Source organism: Schistocerca piceifrons, chromosome 1, assembly GCF_021461385.2.
Source record: "Schistocerca piceifrons isolate TAMUIC-IGC-003096 chromosome 1, iqSchPice1.1, whole genome shotgun sequence".
Classification (NCBI taxonomy): Eukaryota; Metazoa; Arthropoda; class Insecta; order Orthoptera; family Acrididae; genus Schistocerca; species Schistocerca piceifrons.
This window is the reverse complement of record NC_060138.1, coordinates 1,002,193,861-1,002,212,211: the sequence shown is the minus strand read 5'-3', so window position 1 is coordinate 1,002,212,211 and position 18,351 is coordinate 1,002,193,861. Positions and strand designations below refer to the sequence as shown.

Here is an 18,351-nt window from a genome sequence, read left to right as displayed (position 1 = left end):
TACATAAAGGCAGCTGAACTCAGACTAACAGGGGAAGTCTGGGTGATGTCCCCCTCCGATTTTCTTGAAACTTTACGTGTAAGTATAACATGAAAAAGTATTAGACATGTGTTTTTTTTAGGTGCTAATATGCTGATTTAGAGAGTAAAATGCACCCCTAAAGTTGACCCTGCAAAACACATTTTTACAGATTTATTCACTTTAAATCAATATTTTTGAATCAAATCAAATCCAAATTGTTTATAATAATAAACTGCATTATACAATAATGAAATTGACTACAGGGGTTACTTTCCTTATCTTTCAGGGGGTAAAATCATATTTTATGAAGTACACTTTTGTAATAAAAATTCATAAACTAACTCTAGAAACTAAAAAAAATATTTTTACAAACTAAATGATTGAATAAAGTTGACATGTTTTTGAATTTTCCTTAGAAGTGCCCCTGTGTGAGGTAAAATACCCCTAACACCGCTTAACAATTTTCAGTGTCCCAGCTAGCAGTCTTCCATGATATTTCGTGTAATAGTATTTTTACAAATACAGATATTTATGTATCTTTGATTTTGACTTGGTAATAGGCATGTGTAGATTGTGGTATTCATTCTGCAAACATTTATAAAGCATGTGTTGCCACTTCAGTGTTTATTATTGAGATCAAGCACTGTCAATGCAGCCTCAGTAGGCCAGGATTGAAAATACATTTGTAAGGTCCGAAACTACTCGCCTTATATAAATACTGCAGCTGCTGACAGAATCATTAACAAACACTTTAAGGAATTTTATCAGTTTATCACAATTTAAAAATTAAGTTTATTTTTATTTCTGATTCGTATCTGATATGAGTTAAATTTTTGTTATTCAGGTAGTGGTTGTGAAATGAAATATGGAAGGCAAAGAGTTTGGGGCACAATTGGATTTGGTGTGACAGCTCTGATATCTGGCTATGCTGTTGACTGGTGGTCGGGAGACAGTGGACTGAAAGATTACACACCAGCATTCATTCTTGTATTAACATTTGCTGTCATTGACCTATACTTCTGTACAAAACTGGAGGTAAACAGCTTTTGATGATTAAGAATTCATGAATCATGCGCCAACTTGAATGCTCATTACAACCATCATAATATTTGAACGATGACCATTTGCTCTATTACAGCTTCCAGTGATTCCACGATCAGAGAGTATTTTTAAAGATCTTAAGGGGCTGCTAAGATTGAAACACATTTTAGTATTTCTAATGTTTGCAACATTAGCTGGAATTGTAGACAGTTTCATCATATACTTCCTGTTTTGGTGAGTTGTGGTAACACAAAGACACAGTGTAAAATGTTTTAAATGTAATAAATACATCTTAACAGTAATAAGCCTGCATCTTTGTGGTTATAACTGTCATATTTTAGACTCTAGTGTCCACAAACTTATGAGTTTTGAGAGATCTCGGTTCATAGTACACCTGAATATCATCTTGAAGATTCCTTTCAACATACTATTGCTCTACTACTGCATTGAAAGAAAGGTAGAATTCCATCCTGGAGATGGTGAACTTTTTGTTGGTGTCTTTTTGTACCTGCATAAAGCTAAATGTATATGCAAGGAGTTTCAGAAGGATCATGATGTATTTGATGTCATGAATTGTGCTGTCAGTGTGAAATGAGTTAATGTTGCCATGTTTCCAGTGATCACTGAATACATGAAACTGATGCATACTTCAGTATCCTACACATTATATGTGGTTTCTCCAGTTCTGTGGGTAGTTTCATCCCATATGGCAGTAGAGTGGCATTCATGAGGGACAACGCCACTTAGAGTAAGGTGGCAGCACGAAGGTGTGAAGCAGAATGAAGCATCCAGGTGTGTCTTGGTGAGTTCCATTAGAGGGACTATGACATTAGCTGGCTCCTGGCCTGGAACTGTGAGAACAACTGGACTCCTGCTGGATGCTGTGCTTGGCATTATGTACTTAGTGGGTGGAAGTACGTTTGCGACTATGTGATGAGCAGACTGTGCTTGTTCTTTGATAGCAGCACCACCAGGTTCCTGGTGTGTGTGCTGATCCAAAGTGTAGCTGGTGCTCCCAGGTGTGGCCAAAATAGACAGAGTATAAACATACTGTTTGTATACAGCACTGTGTTGTGATGTGATGCCCATCTTGTATGGACACACAATCTCCAATGTCCGCCCCTGGTAGCTGAGTGGTCAGCGCGACAGACTGTCAATCCAAAGGGCCCGGGTTCGATTCCCGGCTGGGTCGGAGATTTTCTCCGCTCAGGGACTGGGTGTTGTGTTGTCCTAATCATCATCATTTCATCCCCATCGATGCGCAAGTCGCCAAAGTGGCGTCAAATCGAAAGACTTGCACCAGGCGAACGGTCTACCCGACGGGAGGCCCTCGTCACATGACACAATCTCCAATAGAGAAACATTTGCAAGCAATGTGTAGACAACTACGCAGTATGGAGATATTGGACTGGCAGTGGACATACACAGCCTACGGCTTATATATAACATTCCTTCCCTATCAAGGAGGAGGTGGTGAAATCATCTTGAAAGAGGCCACCCAGCCATGGTTGCTGCGTTGTGGTGAATGCATGAAGTGGAAGAGTAGCATAAAGTATGGTGGATGAGAGGGAACATGGCAGCCAAGCATGATGAACTGGTTGCAGACCCTTTGAGCTGCAGCATGTGGCCTCAAACAGAAGATCACATAAACAACATTAATACTTGCTTGTGGTCATCCTACCTGTCACAGAGAATTACAACACTAAGCATTAAAATGGACATTAAAATGAAAACAAGTCATGTAAAATGTAAGTAAATTGTTAATTGTTTCAAAAGTAACTGCTATAACTGTTCATACATTTACCCCACTGAGAGACAAGATAGTCAATGCCTTGATGGAAAAATGTGTGGTTGCCTATGGAAGCATGATTGTACCCAGGCATGCAGCTCTTCATCTGAAGCAGACAGACAGTCAAAGATGTCCTCCTTCAGGGCTCTAAAGTAATGGAAATCACATGGGGAGAGATTGGGACTGTGTGGAGGATGTATAAGGGCTTTCCAGCAAAACTTCTGCAGAGTAATCGAACCAACCTTGGCAACACGTGAGGGGGCATTATCCTAAAAGCAGAATGACGCTGTTGGACAACATTCCTAAGTGTCTGGACTTGATGTTGCATTTCAATTTTTGCAAAGTGTCCACATACCACTGTGGGTTAATTGTAGCTCTGTGTTCCAGAAAGTCAATGAGTAGTGGGCCCTTGCAGTGAAAGAAAAATATCATGACTTTCCTGGAGCTGCCATGCACAGCTTTGCATTTTTTCAGCTGGGGTGAATCCATGTGGTTCCATTGTTGGCTCTGATAATTGCTCTGCGACTCAAAATGACACCATGTTTCATATTCCATGACAATACATGACAAGATATGATATTCATCATCGTGATGCTGTTACAGGTGCTGCCATGATGTCGACATTCTCTTCAACTTCTGCTCTTCTGTCAAGCTGTTGGAAATCCTCTGTACATATATTTTGTAGAACTTAGATGCTCTGTCATAATGGCGTGACTGATGACCAACATGAGTTGATAGTCTTCCATCATCCACTGTTGGTTGTTTCTGTTTGCAGCCTCTACCACAGCAATGACATAAGGGGATAATGACCTGATAAGTCTGCCCTAGCTAAATGTTATCTTTCAGTAATGCCTGACCACCTCACAATTGTTTATTCCTTGAAAAAATATGTACGTGTGACATAATGTGTTTGACACACATAGCAGACATTTTGGCATGTATTTCAATTTCTAACACTCCTTCTGCAGTGAAAACTGCACTACACCTTGCTGTTCCTTTTTTTCTCACTGACCTCACATTGAGCATGCCAAACAGACAGATGACACAGTGGTCGCACTTGTCATTTTTAATACCCATTAGAGGGCTCTTCTATACACATACCTTCCTGCAGTATTAATGTCCAAGCCATGCTTAGTATATAGTATGCCTTGTTTTCATTTGATTGCCCCCTGATGCATACCTGTCAGTGGTGGATTCTTCACTTTTTTTGTCAGACGTTGTAGTTTACCATCAAAAATGTAAATGAAAATAATTATTGAGAGAACAGTCATTTACAATGTTGAACTTTTCAGCTGTCTCCAGCAATATCCAAAGAGGAGCAATAGTTTGAAAGTTCAGCTTTAATCATTTCTTCAAAAGGAACACTGTGTTGTCCATGCAATAGCTAGGTTATATGAGCAAGGAGAAATTTTCCCAGACAGGTGGCAAAAGACTGTTTTAGGAAAACTGTATATACTTTTCTAAAAATTCTTCATTTGTGTGGCCATATTGTTCATATTTGCTTTACAGTTTTCTAGTAAATGGATTGCATCCTTTAAGTGCACTTGTAGAAGGTCTGCAAAATACACAGTAATGACTATCGTAAGTTCCTTCCTGTTTCCCAGTAGAGGGCACTTCTATACACACACACCAATCTGTGTTACCAATGTCTGTACTATGCTTGTTACAAAAAGGTACGGCCAAACTTTCAGGAAACATTCCTCACACACAAAGAAAGAAAATATGTTATGTGGACATGTGTCCGGAAACACTTACTTTCCATGTTAGAGCTCATTTTATTACTTCTCTTCAAATCACATTAATCATGGAATGGAAACACACAGCAACAGAATGTACCAGCGTGACTTCAAACACTTTGTTACAGGAAATGTTCAAAATGTCCGTTAGTGAGGATATATGCATCCACCCTCCGTCGCATGGAATCCCTGATGCGCTGATGCAGTCCTGGAGAATGGCGTATTGTATCACAGCCGTCCACAATATGAGCACGAAGAATCTCTACATTTGGTACCTGGGTTGCGTAGACAAGAGCTTTCAAATGCCCCCATAAATGAAAGTCAAGAGGGTTGAGGTCAGGAGAGCATGGAGGCCATGGAATTGGTCCGCCTCTACCAATCCATCGATCACCGAATCTGTTGTTGAGAAGCGTACGAACACTTCGACTGAAATGTGCAGGAGCTCCATCGTGCATGAACCACATGTTGTGTCGTACTTGTAACGGCACATGTTCTAGCAGCACAGGTAGAGTATCCCATATGAAATCATGATAACGTGCTCCATTGAGCGTAGGTGGAAGAACATGGGGTGCAATCAAGACATCACCAACAATACCTGCCCAATTGCTTCAAACGTCTTCCTGTCGGGACACCTTCATTCTGGAAATCTGTCTCGATACAAACATACCGCGCCACGGCTATTGCCCCGTGCTAATCCATACATACAAATGGCCATCTGCCAACTCCGCATTTGTAAACATTGCACTGACTGCAAAACCACATTTGTGATGAACACTAACCTGTTGATGCTATGTACTGATGTGCCTGATGCTAGTACTGTAGAGCAATGAGTCGCATATCAACACAAGCACCGAAGTCAACATTACCTTCCTTCAATTGAGCCAACTGGCGGTGAATCGAGGAAGTACAGTACATACTGACGAAACTAAAATGAGGTCTAACATGGAAATTAAGCGTTTCTGGACACATGTTCACATAACATCTTTTCTTTATTTGTGTGTGAGGAATGTTTGATTAGATTAGATTAGATTAGATTAATACTAGTTCCATGGATCATGAATACGATATTTCGTAATGATGTGGAACGAGTCGAATTTTCCAATACATGACATAATTAGGTTAATTTAACAACATACTTAAGTTAATAAAACAATTTTTTTGTGGTTTTTTTTCCCTTAATTTATATCTAAAAATTCCTCTATGGAGTAGGAGGAGTTGTCATTCAGAAATTCTTTTAATTTCTTCTTAAATACTTGTTGGTTATCTGTCAGACTTTTGATACTATTTGGTAAGTGACCAAAGACTTTAGTGCCAGTATAATTCACCCCTTTCTGTGCCAAAGTTAGATTTAATCTTGAATAGTGAAGATCGTCCTTTCTCCTAGTATTGTAGTTATGCACACTGCTATTACTTTTGAATTGGGTTTGGTTGTTAATAACAAATTTCATAAGAGAGTATATATACTGAGAAGCCACTGTGAATATCCCTAGATCCTTAAATAAATGTCTGCAGGATGATCTTGGGTGGACTCTAGCTATTATTCTGATTACACGCTTTTGTGCAATAAATACTTTATTCCTCAGTGATGAATTACCCCAAAATATGATGCCATATGAAAGCAATGAGTGAAAATAGGCGTAGTAAGCTAATTTACTAAGATGTTTATCACCAAAATTTGCAATTACCCTTATTGCATAAGTAGCTGAACTCAAACGTTTCAGCAGATCATCAATGTGTTTCTTCCAATTTAATCTCTCATCAATGGACATACCTAAAAATTTGGAATATTCTACCTTAGCTATATGCTTCTGATTAAGGTCTATATTTATTAATGGCATCATACCATTCACTGTACGGAACTGTATGTACTGTGTCTTATCAAAATTCAGTGAGAGTCCGTTTAAAAGGAACCACTTAGTAATTTTCTGAAAGACAGTATTGACAATTTCATCAGTTAATTCTTGTTTCTCAGGTGTGATTACTATACTTGTATCATCAGCGAAGAGAACTAACTTTGCCTCTTCATGAATATAGAATGGCAAGTCATTAATATATAATAAGAACAACAAAGGACCCAAGACTGACCCTTGTGGAACCCCATTCTTGATAGTTCCCCAGTTTGAGGAATGTGCTGATCTTTGCATGTTACGAGAACTACTTATTTCAACTTTCTGCACTCTTCCAGTTAGGTACGAATTAAACCATTTGTGCACTGTCCCACTCATGCCACAATACTTGAGCTTGTCTAGCAGAATTTCATGATTTACACAATCAAAAGCCTTTGAGAGATCACAAAAAATCCCAATGGGTGGTGTTCGGTTATTCAGATCATTCAAAATTTGACTGGTGAAAGCATATATGGCATTTTCTGTTGAAAAACCTTTCTGGAAACCAAACTGACATTTTGTTAGTACTTCATTTTTACAGATATGTGAAGCTACTCTTGAATACATTACTTTCTCAAAAATTTTGGATAAAGCTGTTAGAAGGGAGATTGGACGGTAATTGTTGACATCAGATCTATCCCCCTTTTTATGCAAAGGTATAACAATAGCATATTTCAGTCTATCAGGGAAAATGCCCTGTTCCAGAGAGCTATTACACAGGTGGCTGAGAATCTTACTTATCTGTTGAGAACAAGCTTTTAGTATTTTGCTGGAAATGCCATCAATTCCATGTGAGTTTTTGTTTTTAAGCAAGTTTATTATTTTCCTAATTTCAGAGGGAGAAGTGGGTGAGATTTCAATTGTATCAAATTGCATAGGTATGGCCTCTTCCATTAACAGCCTAGCATCTTCTAATGAACACCTGGATCCTACTATATCCACAACATTTAGAAAATGATTATTAAAAATATTTTCAACTTCTGACTTTTTGTTCGTAAAGTTTTCATTCAATTAGATGGTAATACTGTCTTCCTCTGCTCTTGGTTGACCTGTTTCTCTTTTAATAATATTCCAAATTGTTTTAATTTTATTATCAGAGTTGCTGATTTCAGACATGATACACATACTCCTGGATTTTTTAATAACTTTTCTTAATATAACACAGTAGTTTTTATAATTTTTGATAGTTTCTGGGTCACTACTCTTTCTTGCTGTCAGATACATTTCCCTTTTCCGGTTACAAGATATTTTTATACCCTTAGTAAGCCATGGTTTGTTACAAGGTTTCTTACGAGTATATTTAACTATTTTCTTGGGGAAGCAGTTTGCAAATGCATTTACAAAAATGTCATGAAATAAATTATATTTTAAATTGGCATCAGGTTCACGGTACACCTCATCCCAGTCTAACTGCTGTAGGCTTTCCCTGAAATTTGCAATTGTTAAATCGTTGACTGAACGTACTACTTTGGAGGACTGTTTAGTATTGCTGAATGGAGCTATGTCATATATTGTAACTAGCTGTGCACCATGATCAGAAAGACCATTCTCAACAGGCTGAGCATTTATCTGTTTAAACTTATCTTGGTCTATAAAGAAGTTATCTATCAGTGAGCTGCTATCCTTTACCACCCGAGTAGGAAAATCAATAACGGGTGTCAAATTGAAAGAACCGAGTAATACTTCAAGGTCATTTTTCCTATTACCCTCTTTCAGAGAATCTACATTGAAGTCCCCACAAATAATAATTTGCTTCCCCCTGTCTGACAGATAGCACAACAGGGAGTCCAAATTTTTCAGAAATAGATGAAAATTTCCTGATGGGGACCTATATACAGTTACAATTATAAATGTGCCTTTATTTAATTTAAGCTCACAGGCACATGCTTCTATATGTTTCTCTACACAAAACTTTTTTGTTTCTATACTTTTTGCACAATGATAACTTTTGACATATATGGTAACTCCTCCTTTCTCCATATTTTCTCTCATTACATGTGCAGAGAGCTTATAACCACTTACATTTACCTTATTCATATCAGTAACAATGTGATGCTCAGACAGGCATAGTATATCTATTTCATTCTCAGCTTCTAAATCTTCTAAACAAACCAGAAGCTCATCTACTTTATTCTTTAAACTCCCAATATTTTGATGAAATATACTTACATTATTTTTAATTATACTTTTATGAGAACCTTTCCTTATTCTAACATTTGCAGCACTCTCCTGTCTGAGTTTCTCATTGTGCTTAGGCCTAGTTCCTATACCAGTGGTCACATGGTGTTCAGAGAGGCAGATTATGTCAATTGGGTTGGGTGACTTTAATTCATCAATGCAATTACCTAGGACTGAGATACAACTTGGTGGAGATAAAATTTCTTGTGATTGGTGAAAATTTATAATTGATAGCTGTGATTGGTGATCCAATGTGCTAGAATTGTGCTGTTTAATTTCTTTCCTAAACTGAAGATTTGTTTCAATCCTGACCTCTCGTAGAACTTGACATCTTTCTGTCTTACCTATCCTAAAAAAGGTGCTGCTCCAACACCTGTAACCACTGGTATTTTACCATTCCTGGCAGTGCCTCCCCCCCTTAAATTTCCTGCTATTACCCCAGCCAGTTTCCCCTTCCCTTTCCTGTTGAGATGTAGGCCGTGCCTGGTATAGTCCCACCTACTGAGATAATCAACAGGAACCACACCAATATGAGCCCCCGCACCCGACCCAAGCAGCCGTTCCAACTCCAAATTAACTCTCCCAACAGAAGAGTTCAAATGAGGCCGGTCATGGCGTGTCAGGACAGATACAAATTCAACATTGGTGTGTCTCGATGCCGACGCAATCTTTACCAGGTCACACTCTATACTGTACCCAGGATCTCTGTCGATGCTGTTCCCTGGCCCTCCCACAATAACCACGGTGTCTTCCCTGGTAAAGCCTTTACAGAGTGAACCTAAATCCTCTGTCACCTGATCCAGACTGGCACTTGGTTTGAAAAAATTTATGACCTGGTATTCTGGTCCTAATTCCTCCTGCAGAAGTTGGCCTACACCTCTGGCATGAGAACTGCCTAACAACAAAACTTTCTTCCTTTTTGATGACTTTCCTACATTCTTTTTCAATTTCCTATTGAAAGTTTGTTGTGTCCTGTCTACACCTACCTCTGCTTGAGGCTCATCAGTTTCTAACTGAAGCAACAGGTCAAACTTATTTTTGACATTCGCCACAAAACTGTCAGACTTAGTTCTAGGCCTGTTCCTTCTGCTACCTGTTGCCACTTCCCACCTCTCTTTGCCCTTCTCCCTCCTTAACCTGTCCAGATCTTCCCTAGCCTGATCTAGCTCAGCCTGAAGGGCAGCAATTTTCCCCTCCTGTTCCACTATCTTCCTATCTCTGCTGCAAATCCTACATAACCACTGATGAGCCTGATCCACTTTCCCAACACCCACGCCACTGCAGTCCCCCCAGTGAAAAAAACTACTGCATCCATCACACCAAACCCCGGAACTAACAATTCTGCGGCAAGTCAGGCACTTCTCACTCATGGCAAAAATAATACTTTAGCTAGAATAAATCAATTAAATTACCGAAAATCAAAAAAGACGTTACAAGAATTAAGCCTATTCACAAATGTATATAAGCAAGTTTCTGATTTAAAATTCCGCTGTTTTTCTGAGATCTGTATTAAAACAACGAAGGTATACGCTATTTATTATATATTTCACTCGATGGAATGAAAAAAGGACAATTAAACGAGATACTTTAACTTTGATTCTCCAAAAACGTTATGAGAATAGGCCTATAAACAAATGTATATAGGCAAGTTTCTGATATCAAGTTACGCTGTTTTTCTGAAGTCTGTATTAAAACAACGAAGTTATACGCTATTTACGGTAGTTTACTTATTTGTTACCGAGAAACTAGTTAAATTACCTTGAAACAAGAAACAAACACGTTTACAAAATTTAAGCCTAAGCGCGACTTCGCGAAGTTACGATCTTTTCGTGTTTTCTGAAAAAATACGCAAAAAAAGTCAAACCTTTAATGGCAAGACTAAACGATACACTAATGCACGTATTTAATTTGCTGAAAGTTTGGCCGTACCTTTTTGTAACACCCTGTGTATTGATTTGAAACAGTCTCTGGTAACACACTTTTTTTTAGTGTGGAAATAAAGTGAGATCAGCTAGTGCCAAATCTAATGAATATGATGTATGCTCCAACAAATCACATTATAATCCCCCGGCTTGTTTTCCCTCACCAAAATAGCTTTGCAAACAAGTATGTTGTGATGATGAAAGTTGATTGTTTCTTTTGTGGTACAAGTACCTTCTTGTGCATTTTTTTATCTAATTGGTCCAAAACCCTTCAATAGGCTGTCCTTTTTAAGACAATCAATAAGAAAAATCACATTTGTATCTGAGAAAACACTGGCCAAAATCTTTCCTGTCGCTGACATTGACAGCATTTCCTTTAGTGCATTGTCATTGGATTCCACACATTGTTTTAATTGCTATCTCATTTATAAATTGAAGCACTGATCCCAGACCTCACCCACAGCAACAAATTGGTGGAAAAAATTAGTAGGAAAATTTTTTAAAAAATATAGAAACACTGCTAAGAAATTAATTTCTGCATTTGCTTTTAGTTGATGTGCAACAAATACGGCACCAATTTTACACAAAGTTTTTCAATAACAGAATGACAATATGTTAGAAAAATTGGGAATTCTCAGCGAATTACCATTTCCTGGACTGGTCAGGGAAGTATTAGGGAAAGTGAAAGACTTCTTAACATAGGATGATTTGAATTGTTCATTGATGGGAAGAAATGTTCTGAGTTATTTTGTTACCAATCACCATGAGATTGTGCTTCAAAAACAGTTATCTGTGATATAATGTCCAGAAAGCTGAACAACAGCACTGCATTATTATGAACTTTGTTGCTCTGTCATGGTTACTTATGATGTGCTCACTGACCTTAGAAATCTTTGTAATTGCCCTTGGTTTCTGATGCTCCAGGTCATTTCTCTTCACATAACTGTATGAATAACTGAGTGCAACATGCACACAAGGATTTATCACATAGCAATGGTTCAAATGCCTCTGAGCACTATGGAACTTAACTTCTGTGGTCATTAGTCCCCTAGGACCTAGAACTACTTAAACCTAACTAACCTAAGGGCATCACACACATCCATGCCCGAGGCAGGATTCGAACCTGCGACCAGAGTGCTCGCGTGGTTGCAGACTGTAACGCCTAGAACCGCTCGGCCACCCCGGCCGGTACATAGCAATGAATTTACTTAAAGCTCTGTTGGTGTGGTCTTCAATCAGAAGACTGGTTTGATGCAGCTGTCCATGCTACTCTAGCCTGTGCAAGCATCTTATCTCCAAATAACTACTGCAAGCTACATCTTTCTGAACCTGCTTGCTGTATTCATCTCTTGGTTTCACTATGGTTGTTAACCCCCTCCCTCAGTTCCCTCCACTTCTAAGTTTGTGATCCCATATTGTCTCAGAATGTGTCCTATCAGCCTACCAATTTTTCTAGTCTGATTATACCACAATTTTCTTTTCTCATAAATCCTATTCAGTACCTCATCATAAGATATGTGATCTACAATCTGTTCTTCAGCAGTCTTCTGCAGAACCAAATTTCAAAAGTTTCTATTCTCTTCTTGTCTAAACTGTTTATCATTCATGTTTCACTTTCAGACATGGCTACACTCCATACAAATGCCTTCAGAAAATATTTCCTAACACTTAAATCTAAACTTGATATTAACAAATTTCTGTTCTTCAGAAACATATTTCTTGCCATTGCCAGTCTACATTCTATATCCTCTCTACTTCAACAATCATCAGTTATGTTACTGCTCAAATAGCAGAACTAATCTACTACTTCAAGTGTTTAATTTCCTGCTCTAATTCCCTCAGCATCACCCAATTTCATTTGACTACATTCCATTATACTTAATTTGCTTTTGATGATGTTCATCTTGTATCCTCCTTTCAGAATACTGCCCATTTCATTCAACTGCTCTTCCAAGTCCTTTGCTATTTGTGACAGAATTTTAATGTCGTTGGCAAATCTCAAAGTTTTTTATTTCTTCTCCTTGAACTTTAATTTCTACTCCAGATTTTTCTTTGGTTTCCTTTAGTGCTTGCTCAATGCACAAATTGAATAACATCTGGGATAGGCTACAAACCTCTCACTACCTTCTCAACCCCTGCATCCCTTTCATGCCCCTCGACTCTTCTAACTGCCATCTGGTTTCTGTACAAGTTGTAAATACCGTTTTGCTCCTTGTACTTTGCCCTTGCTACCCTCAGAATTTCAAAGAGATTATTCCAGTCAAGATTGTCAAAAGCTTTCTCTAAGTCTATAAATGGTATAAATGTAGGTTTGCCTTTCTTTAACCTGTCTTCTAAAGTAAGCTATAGGGTCAGTATTGCTTCACATGTGCCTACATTTCTCCAAAATCCAAACCTATCTTCCTCAGATCAGCTTTTTCAATTTTTCTGTAGAAAATTCATGTTAGTATTTTGCATACCATGACTTATTAAACTGATTGTTAAGTAATTTTCACACTTGTCAGCACTTGCTTTCTTTGGAATGGTAATTATTATATTCTTCTTGAAGTCTGAGGATATTTCACCTGTCTCATACATCTTGCACACCAGAGGGAAACGTTTTGTCATATTATCTACTCCTGATTCTTTGAACTGATACAGCTCCCATTTCCTTAATTTCCTACCTTTTTCACAATTTTTTCAGCTGTAATCTACAGTTCATAACCAATGCATTGTGGTTAGAGTCCACATCTGTCCCTGGAAATGTCTTACAATTTTAAATCCGGTTTCAAGATCTCTGTCTTACCATTATATAATCAGTCTAAGACCTTCTGGTGTCTCCAGGTCTCTTCAACATATGCAGTCTTCTTTCATGATTCTTAAACCAAGAATTTGTGATGGTTACATCATGCTCTGTGAAAAATTCTTCTAGATGGCCTCCTCCTTCATTCCTTTTCCCCCCAGTCCATATTCACTTAATATTTTTTCCTTCTCTTCCTTTTCCTACTATCGAATTCCAGTCCCCCATCACAATTAAATTTTCATCTCCCTTAACCATCTGAATAATTTCTTTTATTGCCTCATACATTTCTTCAATTTCATCATCTACAGAGATAGTTGGCATATAAACCTATACTGTTGTCATGGTTGTTGGCTTTGTGTCTATCTTGGCCACAATTATGCATTCACTGGGCTGTTTGTAGTATGTTAAATGCATTCCTATATTCTTATTCATTATCAAACCTACTCCTGCATTACCCCTATTTGATTTTGTATATATAACCCTGTATTCACCTGACAAGTCCAAACATGAATGGAATAGGAAGAAACCATGTTGATAATATTTGTATCTCCAGGTGGGAACTATTCAGGAGGATGTCACCATCATCCTGCCACCAGACTTTGCTAATTCATACTATATCTAACTTAAGCTTATCCATTTTCCTTTTTAAATTTTTTAATCTACCTGCACAATTAAGGGATCTAACATTCCATGCTCTGATCTGTAGAACATTAATTTTGTTCCTCCTGATGACAACATCCTCCTGAATAGTCCCCCACCTGGAGGTACGAATATTATCAACATGGTTTCTTCCTATTCCATTCATGTTTGGACTGCATGAAGAATAACTGTTTGAATGCTTCTATGAATGCAGTAATTATTTTAATCTTAACAAAGGGGGTTGTAGAAAATTTCTAGAGTAATCATTTAAAGCCACTTCCTGAAACTTTGTTAATACAATTTCTTGGGATAGTTTATATCTATCTTTAAGAGTCTTCCAAATCAGTCCCTTCAGTATCTATGTGACACTTTCCCATGGATTAAACAAACCTGTGACCATTCGTGCTGCCCTTTTCTGTATGTAATAAATGTACCCTTTAGTCCTATCTGGTACAGGTCCCACACACTTCAGCAATGTTCTAGAACCAGTCACATGTGTGATTTGTAAGGAATCGCCTTTGTAGACTGATTGCACTTCTCCTGTATTTTACCAATAAACTGAAGTCTACCACTTGCTTTACCCACAACTGAACCTATGTGATCATTCCATTTCATATACCTACAAAGTGTTACACCCAGGTATTTGTATGGGTTCACAAATTCCAACATGGCTCATTGATGCTATAGTCATAGGATACTATGGTTCTTTTTTTTTTTTTTTTTTTTTTTTTTTTTTTTTTTTTTTTTTTTTTTTTTTTTTACACACACACACACACACACACACACACACACACACACACACACAAACACACACACTGTGTCTCATTGCCTATCAAAGTCTATTGTTATTATACTTGCAGTTATCACACAATGGCATGGCATAGCATCGAATGATGACCAACAATGGTAATGAGGGAATTTCCCAAGTTGACGAAGCCCTATGGCTCACAGAAATTAAATTGTAGCTCAACTTGGAATAATGGTTAGAAAGTGAGGTGACAATTAAAAATTTTATTTGCAACCTTGAATACTAGTAGCATAAAACTTGCCGTCACATGCAATTAAAATTGGTTCAGAGAAATTTTGAATTTTAACTTGGAAATATTTTGTTGAAACAGAGTCACTATCCTGCACAAGTAATTCTTCCTGTAAAATGTACCACATTTTTCCTCCCAACATGCCTGTAGAGCCAGTGACTGTCTTGCACTTCTGATGACTAGTCGTCAAATGCAGTGTTGTGTGATTCTCAGTATTTATCATGAGTAGTTGCTGTTAAGTCTTTCACATGAATCATCTTCAGGAAAACCATACTTGAATGCAGTTGCCATTGTTGACACTGAAGCAGCAGTCTGCTACAAACTGCTGCTGGCAGTAAACTGTCAATACCAAATAATTTCCATTTTATCCATTTGAAAGAAGGCACAGCATGACTACTTTAAGAAGCTACGTAAGTAAAACTGCTTGCGAGATCAAATGACATGTCGCTCACATTATTGTGCAACATGTCACTATCAAAAGGTAAGAGATATTCTTTGCATAATAAATTCCTTTAACCATGCTGAGAACATCCCAGGAAAATAAGCTTTTGGCTGGATATGAACATGATGAACCTGGGTTTCCCGAGTTCTCTTTAACTGTGAGCTTTGTACATGTTTCAATGACCACCATGTGGCACAGTGGTGGAATGCTGTGTGTCCAAATTACCTACAATGGACAGCAAGAAATCTGAAGTGGCAACTTTCCAAAATTCTTGCAATACTCAATTTGACCAGTAGAGCACAAAAATTGAGTTATATGATACATTTTGCTTGTCCTCTAATGTTGCAACTTCCATGTATCAGTTACAAAAGGTGTTAAATAGATTGGAGGAGTGGACTACATGCCCAAGATTCAAATACTTGGCAGAGAAAGTGGGGATCCACTACCCACATATGTATCCCACCTGCACTGATACTGAGGTACAGAACTTTTAAGTGTCAGAGGTATGGTGAGGTTACTGGGCCTAATTTTTGATGAAAAGCTTACATGGATATCACATTTGAGAGACTTTCAAGCACTCACTCTCAAAGCAATTGACATTTGCAAGTGCCTTAGTCATAGATATTGGGGAGCCAACAGAATGCACTTACCCATTCTATAGACTTTTGTTCAGGGTAGTCTTATTATGGACGACAGTTATACAGATAAGCAAGACTTTCATATTAAGGACCTTAGATGCCATCCACCGTGGAGGTTAAATCTAGCAATGGTTGCCTGTAGGATCAGCCCCATTTTCTGCTTTTGTGGTGAGGCTGGTACCTATCCATCCACTGGTAACTACACGTGGGCCATCAGGCATGTAGATTGTTAGCTGATCAACAGTCAATGGTATTCCACTTTATTGAGTGACCACCCATGAAAATGGCTTTGGCAGACTGCCCACAACAAGCAAAGCCATTTGGATTCCATCTGACACCAGGCCTAATGGCTTGTGGGTTGTAGTCATTGCTCACACAGGCTGCTTTTAAGTCCCAATATTACTTTGAAATTAACAAAATTCAGGAAATATGGTACTGCAGCCTATGTTGTTAAAACTGTATTTCACAATATTTTAAACCAATTCTGCAGATACATGCATCTACATTGATAGGTCCGAGCAGGGTAAAAATAGGCTATTCTGCTGTCAAGATAAGCTTACCAATTGAATTCAATTTGTACTCAATGTGTACTCATATTATATTATATACAGATAATATAGAGGCTTGGAGCAGATGAGATCTATCTGAGCTGCAAAGTTCCTTGTCTGTTCTGACTCCCTGCATGTACCCAATAGAGAAAACATCCCAGGACATCCAGGACACCCTCTTTTGCATACAGCATCTAGAGAATGAGAGGACATTTTGCCATGTTAGGCTTTAGAGGAAAGAGTTGGTGGATGCAGCAGCCAAGGTGTGCAATCAACAGTGGCTCCCTCTGTGTGCTGTGATATTGTGTCCAAGGCAAAAGCTCATGTGTTGTTGGGAGGAAAAGAGGCTGAAAGTTAAAGGTAACAAATAGCACTTGGTGAAGTCAACCACTCAATTGTTGTGGAGCTCTTCCCAATCACAGAACTGCAGTGGAGTGGTATTAACACACTTTCATATCAAACACATTCTCCTGACGAGTGGGTTTGTTCTCTAGAAATATGACTCGGCAGTGTACAGTGCTTGTGACTTGGCACCAGCTGTGTGTCCCACATTAGTTAATTTTATTTTAGTTGCTAACAGGAGGCAGTCCTCCAGTCTCCTATGGACCTGGATTCTATATTAGGTGACAACTAATAGATGGTAGACTGAAATATAACCTCTTGACAATATATTAACTCTGGTCTTCCTTGATAAAATCTTCTCAGGTCGACAGCTGAGTCAATGTGTTGTTTTCCAGCAACGTTTCTGCAAGTTTGCCATGCAACTAGTCATTGGAACTGTAGTAATATTGTCAATCAAAGAAAAAAAAATCAAAAATTTAAAATGATAATTGAAACTTTAGTATGTAGTTGAAATTCAGCCATATTAGAATGATTGTGTGAATGTACTATAAAATATGAGCGGCGGGCGTCGGGTCCTGGCATTTCGTCTTGGTGCGGCCTGTTTGTTCCATCCGCCGCCACCAACCTGCCTTCATCGGTGCGCTCTTGTCTCATTTGCAATAATGTTGTGTTCCACGCGCTGCTGAGTTGGAAGCCACTATCCCGCAGTGCGTGGAACACAACATTATCACAAATGAGATGAGAGCGCACCGATGGAGGCAGGTCGGTGGCGGCAGATGGAATAAACAGGCCACACCGAGACGAGACGCCAGGACCCAATGCCTGCGGCTCCCTTTACCCACCACGCGCCGCCGCGCCGATTCCGCTCACACCTGATTGGCCGAACTGGCGCCGAGGATGCAGAGAAGCCCGTGGTCCAGCAGCTATGAAGATCCGGATGAGACATGAACCTGACACTTCACCTGAAGATGGCAAGTAAGAAACTTGCTGAAACGTTACTGGAAAACAACACATTGACTCGGCCGTCAACCTGAGAAGATTTTATTGAGATTCGCTGAGAAAGCCTGCATTCTCCTCTAATCTTCCTTTTCTGAAATATAACATTCTTCCAATACATATAATTAAAAATAGTATGTTGCCATTGCCATGCAGCTAGTCATTGGAACTGTAGTAATATTGTCAATCAAAGAAAAAAAGTCAAAAATTTAAAATGATGATTGAAACTTCAGTATGTAGTTGAAATTCAGCCATATTAGAATGATTGTGTGAATGTACTATAAAATATGATGGTAACTGGACTGAAGATAGGTTCAATTGAATTTCCTCCATGCTCTTCACATAAAATGTGAC

General features: G+C 38.5%; 1 protein-coding gene across 2 annotated transcripts in view; it reads left to right on the top strand.

Annotated features, from left to right (window-relative positions):
- LOC124794460 (major facilitator superfamily domain-containing protein 6) overlaps window positions 1-18,351 on the top strand; it is a 218,786-nt gene that overhangs the window by 165,212 nt on the left and 35,223 nt on the right. For both annotated transcript variants that reach the window (XM_047258100.1, XM_047258109.1), the window contains exons 5-6: window positions 866-1,056; window positions 1,160-1,296. In XM_047258100.1, coding sequence (XP_047114056.1) covers window positions 866-1,056; window positions 1,160-1,296 — 328 coding nt within the window. The remainder of the gene's footprint in view (window positions 1-865; window positions 1,057-1,159; window positions 1,297-18,351) is intronic.